This window comes from Gasterosteus aculeatus, chromosome 7 (genome assembly GCF_964276395.1).
Source record: "Gasterosteus aculeatus chromosome 7, fGasAcu3.hap1.1, whole genome shotgun sequence".
NCBI classification, from domain to species: Eukaryota; Metazoa; Chordata; class Actinopteri; order Perciformes; family Gasterosteidae; genus Gasterosteus; species Gasterosteus aculeatus.
Genome location: NC_135694.1, coordinates 6,985,490 through 6,992,384, shown reverse-complemented (window position 1 = coordinate 6,992,384; position 6,895 = coordinate 6,985,490). Strand labels below are relative to the sequence as shown.

At 40.0% G+C, this 6,895-nt stretch overlaps 1 protein-coding gene across 37 annotated transcripts in view; it reads right to left on the bottom strand.

Annotated features, from left to right (window-relative positions):
- Positions 1-397: 397 nt before the first annotated feature.
- ptprda (protein tyrosine phosphatase receptor type Da) overlaps positions 398-6,895 on the bottom strand; it is a 292,349-nt gene continuing 285,851 nt past the window's right edge. For 30 of the 37 annotated variants that reach the window (XM_078106299.1, XM_078106315.1, XM_078106304.1 and 27 more), the window contains 6 exons: positions 5,944-6,122; positions 5,606-5,732; positions 5,239-5,364; positions 4,150-4,304; positions 3,811-3,946; positions 398-3,650 (listed from right to left, as the gene is read on the bottom strand). In XM_078106299.1, coding sequence (XP_077962425.1) covers positions 3,582-3,650; positions 3,811-3,946; positions 4,150-4,304; positions 5,239-5,364; positions 5,606-5,732; positions 5,944-6,122 — 792 coding nt within the window. In that variant the 3' untranslated portion in view covers positions 398-3,581. The remainder of the gene's footprint in view (positions 3,651-3,810; positions 3,947-4,149; positions 4,305-5,238; positions 5,365-5,605; positions 5,733-5,943; positions 6,123-6,895) is intronic. The other 7 variants (XM_078106329.1, XM_078106335.1, XM_078106331.1 and 4 more) reach the window with 1 other exon arrangement.

Sequence of the window (6,895 nt, the reverse complement as noted above, 5' to 3'; positions counted from 1 at the left end):
AAGGATCTTTTGCGATTATCAAAACCAATGTAGTGATAATGTTTAACTGTCTATTAACGGTAAATGTGCTTTTAGCTTGACTATTTACTGAAGTTTTACTGTTTACCTTTTTGTGTGGTTTACTCAACACATGTGTACATAATAGATGGTACAAATGGTGTTACAGTTACAAACCTACACCGACTTGTCGATATGGTGAACAAAATGTTTGGTAAAAAACAAGGCAGGCGGCTTTGAAAACAAATCTGTCAAAGGTTCCATCAGTGACAGAAAAAAAAAAACGTGGCGAGAGAACGACGGATAATGTGCTGGACCCAGACCAGTCGGGGGTAAAATGGCTCCATCCGTCTTTTCAAGTCAAAGGGAGGTGGAGGGAAACAAGTGAAACGCCGATGCATAACACTGACATTTTTTAATAGAATTAATTTATAACAAATGGAACTTGTGTCAGCAAAGAACTGATTCTCATACAGACTTCTTTTGCCACCAATGTAACCTAAGTAAGAAAATAAAAAGCACTCCTTTCATTCAGAAAAAGAAACAGTTTACGCTTACAACTAATCAGAGGTAATTGTATGATCTTTTTAACAAGCCTTTTTTTTTTTTTTTTTTTTTACAATTTCATTATTTAATTTTCAGTCTATGCATCCAGACGAGAGATAGATAGAGAGAGATCAGAGAACACAACGTTTATTTCTGTTAATGACACTCCAAGCTTGAATGGCAAAGCCACAAGAACAGATGGTTGGGGGACAGATTTTTCTGAAGTCATTTGCTGGAGTAACCATGGCATCAGAATGGATGCTCTTTTTCGCCACAAACCTTTTTTTTTTGTCTTTTTCAAGAGTTGGTACCTTTTTTGTGTTATTTACATACACACAAAGTGAACGTTTAAGGAGGTTTTCTTTTCATAGATGGGTTCAAGTAATATATTGTTGGGTTAAGAATCAATAGGGCGGTGCATAGTACAAAGAGAAAGTGCAAATCTTTCTACCAGGCCAGCTTTGGCCATTCTGCAATGTATCACTCTGCATATAAAAGAAAAATGAAATCATGGAAAAGACAAACTGAGATGGGAAAATAAACATTTGAGACTTGAGAACGCAATGTAACATTAGCCACCGTGAAGTTAAATAATAGCACTTTTATATCTCAAAATAATGACATAAGTAATCAGCTAAGCAGTTGATAAACATAAAACGCATTGTTGCTTGAGTTTACAAGGGAAAGAAAGCACCTGGAATGCACATCCACAAAGCTAGGAGGAGGGTATGGAGAAGATAACCATGGCGCTGAACACAAAGACAGAAACCAAACCAATCCCCAGTCTCTAACCGCGAGGCCATGAAAAAGAAACGCGACGCACCTTTCAGGTTTGTCAGGACAACGGGTCGTTTCGTTGCAGATTGACTTCCTCGATCCGCTCTCTGTCGTGTAGCAGTGACACGCGTGAAGGCCAGAATCTGAACCCAAGGCATGAAGAAGAAACCCTGAGGTGATGACTTGTGCATCAGGCATTCTTTTTAACCAGATACCTCTATAGTTTTACTGTTTTAATATTAGATAATTGCGGTCTTAAAATGTGGCCGTGTTAAAAGCGCATTGCTATCATGATCTGTTTAGTGTTAATACTGAGGCCAATATTCTGTATTCCCTTCCCTGTCTCTGTCTGCAAATTTGTTTTGTAACTTCTGTGTATTCTTCATTGTTTCTGTAGAGGTCAGTGATACATGGTTGTATTGTAATTTGAAAGCCCCAGTAAGGCCACTGAAAATGAAATAGAGCTTTGAAATGTTCGTATTTGCATATATAATCTCATTATATGACAGTGATACTGAAGGTAAATAAACAACATGGTTACAGTTGTACTTGATGCCTTGATTCCCCAAAGGATACATATATATATGTTAAATAAAAGATTATAAAAACAGGCATAAATATAAGGCACTCTAAATGCAAAATGAAAGAAACGTTATTACCGTTGAATGCTCTAAAGAACCACAAGAAGGTGACGTCTTTGTACTTTGCCCTATTGTGTGGAGCTGTGATTGCGGCTGTGTGGCCCCTCCACAGATTACAGGCTGCATGAGAGCTTGAAAAACAAATGCACCGGTGATGCTTTGACCGACATTCCCATCCCCACACCTCCGTTACGGGTGAAACAATAATGTCACGGGTGAATGTCGTGTCCATATAAACCCCTATCTGAAAACACACAAATATTTATTGCACAAGAAAAGATGCACTGAATCAGAATACAATTGTGTCCTACTGATGTGCATTCCAGTGAAATATCTCATTTCTTATTTCATTTCCCCCGTAGCACACAATTCTCCACCTAGAAGCTTTCATATACTTTAACTCATATATTATGTCTATTTAATTATGTTATATATATATATATATATTTATATATATGTATGCTTTAATATATATTTCACAAATATTTGACAATCTGTACCACATATTTATAAATTCCTATCCAATTCATCAGGTTCTCTTATCATCCTTCTAACATGGAAGTACTAAGATAATTGATAGCAGCAACTTTATACTTTGCTCATCCCTGTTGATTCCACAAAGCCCCGGGTATTCCATATTGTTATGGGAGTAATTGATTACTTTGTATGTGATCATGGACATAAAAATAAAATCAAGATCAAACATAACTCTTGAACAAACAATTTGGTAGTGTGAATTCTGTTCTGTGCACCGTGTGCAGCAAAATGAAAGAAACAAATGAAATCAAACGAAGCAAAGATATTCTCTGCTCAATAGCAAATACGTCAGAACAGTTCTACAGCTTTAAAAAAAAATTGTACAATTACGTTAATACATTTTATCACTTTTTTTCCAAGCAATAAATTTGTGTAAAAAAAGGAAATTCACACAGTTCAAAAAAAGCACATCAGCTGTATAATAAAGTACTAAAAAACTAAATCAATAATTTGTATTCATTTCATATATCATTTAAGCTTTACCCTCTCCAAAATTTAGATGAACATTGTGACAGGGAAAGTGGTATTTATTCATTATTACTTTGTCTGTCTTGCTGTTGTGGACCAAGCATTGTCTTCTTTTTCAATGGTATTGTTATCGGTGTGTACTTGATGGCGAAACTGGATTTTTTTTTTCTTACAAGTGCATCAAGTTTTTTCTCCCCCCATAATTCTGTGTGTGCCTCCAACATCTCTCGTAATGGTTCATAAACACTGATGCATTTCCGCCAATGTCATTATTGTTCATTTATATTTTTGTTGTGTTGGTTTCGTTCAGTTTGATGAGCCCCAAAATGAATCCTTGAAGCAAGAGAAAAGATAATTCCATCCGATGCTTCAACAGTCAGGATCCCCTCGCTCCGTATCAAGGCGAGGTTTTTATTGGGGTTAGGAAATACTTGGTCCTCCGGGAATCATCTTTTTCATTTTTTGACAAGTCAAGTCACACATCCAACACTTAATGAGTTGTTAGCAAGGAGTTAAGGAGTACTTTCTCTAGCAGGAATTTATGGCTCAGAAGAGAGGCTCACTGGGTTTTCTTTCCAAAGGGCCCTCTGCTTTTTTCTTCCAATACTGGGTCTTTTACGTTGCATAGTGATCAAAGCTTCCCAGGTACTCCAAGCCAGCTCTGTAGCAGAACTGGTATTGATCCTGAAAGGCAAAGAACAGAAGACTTGAGCTCACACACCCTTTCTCAAAGGCTGCCCTAAACTGGTTCTAAAGTGTCACAAGGCCTTACCTCGTTCCGTTGCTATCTCAGTACTTTTTTTATTTTTTTTTATTTTAAATAAATAACGTAAAAACACCTCACCTCCGTCTGCACCATAGCTGGTCTCTGTGTCCGTAACATTTTCACTGTCTGAAAGATATCTACTACGCCCTCGTATCTCATTCGTTCCAAGACGATGCTGAGGGTGATGAAAACTCCAGTTCTACCAACACCAGCGCTGTGCGAGAGAGAGGGCACAAAGGTCAGCGGCAAGACCAGAGGAATCCGATAAATATAGAAAAAGTTATGTCGACGCCATTGTACAGTATTTGTGTAGATATACTGTATATTATTTGCAACTCAATGGGTGTTTGCACTCTGCTAAAGCACTACCAGGTTCAAGCGATATAGTGTGGTGGTTTCCACTGATTGATCACTCACCTACAGTGGACTGAGATCGGCCCGTCTTGGCCAAACTGCTCTTTTGTTTTATGTACTTGGCCAATGAAATCGATGAAGCCCTCTCCTGATTTTGGCACTCCTTGCTCAGGCCAGTCTGTGAACTGAAACTGCCTTACTGTCCGCGACTGCCCATCCTGAAAGCAGAGGGTGGGAGACGAGAGGGAGCGTGCATAAGTAAAAAGGGAGCCTCAGTCCGAAATAATGGGAAACATTAACAAAGAAAATTGGGGGTTGAACTAAGAGGCCAATCCGAGATCTCCCTCATGATCCACGCATTTGTCTCCTTTTTTTGTGTGTAAGATGGGATTTAAAAAATAAATCTAGCACATGTGCCAAGTAAAGCATCAGAGGCACTGTTTTGTTATTAAAGATGCCCCGACATTTCCCCTGAATATATTAAACTGAAAATGCTAATTCCTTTGATCTACTACCCTCGACAGGGTGCTCGGAGAATCGACTTTGAAGGTGTGCGTTACTTAAGTGATATTGTATCCCCTTGATAAGAAGAGCAATCCCATTGACGAGACAGTGTAGCATGCACTACAAAGGAAGGAGCCGGTGCCATTTATCTGCATGAGCCTTTGATGGAATTAAAAACTCTGGCAGCTTGCTGCTGCCGGCACTCGTTTGTTTTTACACTTTGACATGTGTCATAATTTCCGCAAATATATATTTATCCTTATGTTACACTTTAGGCCATAGTTTGGTATAAACAAATACTTGATACAATGCCAAAATGATGAGTTCATGACTGAATGTCTAATGTAAATCCGGTGCAATGGATCATGCTCAACACTGTCGCGGCAAGCTTCTCTGTAAATTAAATTGTGTGGTGTGATTTCAGGAATTACAATAGCCCTTCTTTTTTCCCTCAATAATTCATTTATTATTGAATTTTGGTAATGCATCAGCGTACCCCATGACCTAAGGTCAGGACATGGCCCAGAAATGCGTACTAGACCAAACCGTATAGTAATAGCAGTAACACTGGAGGTTGAGCTTCCTTCCAACTGTGTCACATTTTCTTATCGTTTGTTCTATGAAGGAGGTCGGTCTATGTCTGCTTACCCTGGCATCAGTCACTTTGAACTCTCTCAGAATATACTGGGGCATGTTATACTCAGCCATGGGGTCCACCACAAAGTACTGGTATCTGGCTGACCTCTCCGCTGGCCAGTACTGGTGGCACTTTTCCTGTAGAGGCAAAAACAGTGAGCCAAAACATTATCTTCATACACTTGCTTCATTGTGTTCATTCTCAGAATTCTTTCTTTCAATTCATATTGTGTCTTTGGCTGGAAAGCGCTTTATTATCTTTGCTGAATCTATGCATGGCATTCCATAACAGATATTTTGAGAATGCATTTGTTGCCAGAAGGAGGTTCATCTGCTAAAAACTGTAGAGGGGGAAAAAAAGCAAAAAGCATTGACATACCCTGCCCATTTCTCTAAGCTTGGTGAGCATTACGACAATAGTCGAGTTGTGCTCCCAGAGCATTCTCCAGAAGTCCTCCGTGGTCTCTGCCAGGGGGCCCTGTGTGGCAATATACGCTTTCTGTTGCCTGTGGGAATGCACATAATGGAAACGATTATAGAAATCCATTCCAGTTTCACTGTTAATTCTTTTAAGCTGCTGAATGTTGGCCAAAACATGCCAATAGTCTTCACAAAATCTAGTTGCTTCAATGAAATGCGGGGTCATATTAAAGTGTAACAAATTGAAATACGGGCCATCTAATCGGCAATGGATGCTGGAGTCTTTTGGCACTTTACCTGTATCCATCAATGAAACTGGCATTGATGTAGTCAGAGCCTTCAACTCCTCGAATGGGCTGAAGAGACACTCGCGTGGACTCGTATGGCATTATGTTGACAAGGCGGTTCTTGAACTTGTTGCAGGGGAGATTGGCACTGATGAATCGTGATGTGTGGGCCTTAGTGTTGGCTAAACGCTGCATCAAGACAGGAAAAAAATAAAAGCTTTGAGCACTGACATTCTGTTGTTTAATTTCCCTAGCGACTATGTTTGACATTAAAAGGTGGAGTTTACTTGATAAAGATCTGAGTACTATGAACAATCGCATGCCTTTGTAGCGCGCTCACATGGGAGCCAGGATAAATGCACATGGATACGCTGCGCATAGTGATTCAATCACACGTCGTTTCCCTCTGTGTCGTCTTCTTAAACAAAATCATGCAAGCGTAAGGTACAGAAGATCCATCAGTGATTACCTTCACATCTTGCCTTAGCAGCGGATAAAGGCATGTGTGGATGACAACAGGGGAGTGGATCCCCAAGTAAAGTGGACAGAAGCGGTGTAATCTAACCTGTTAATCATCTCACAGCGGGAATCATCATCCATCACAGAGCAAGAAAGTGTGTGCGTAATGCTGTGCACGCAGCCACGACAGGACTCTTGATTGTAAACGCAGAGTATAATGCTCAAGTCCCTCCTGCTCTGTGGTAACGGAAACCGGTGTTTGACTCTTCATGCTCACCCAAGGAAATGGAGCTATGGGAAGGGGAAATCAGACTAGGAGAATCAATCCTATGTCGGTTTACATAGGCACGTCCACTAAGTGGGATAGAGGGGAAACCACAGGCCCCACACTGTCTAGCGGAGCCTAATGAGGACTGGAAGAGTTTGAGGAGTTGTTCAGAGAATTACTATCAATGACACCGGGGCATTTGACTTTGGAGAGGTTTCCCAAGCCAATGGGATGC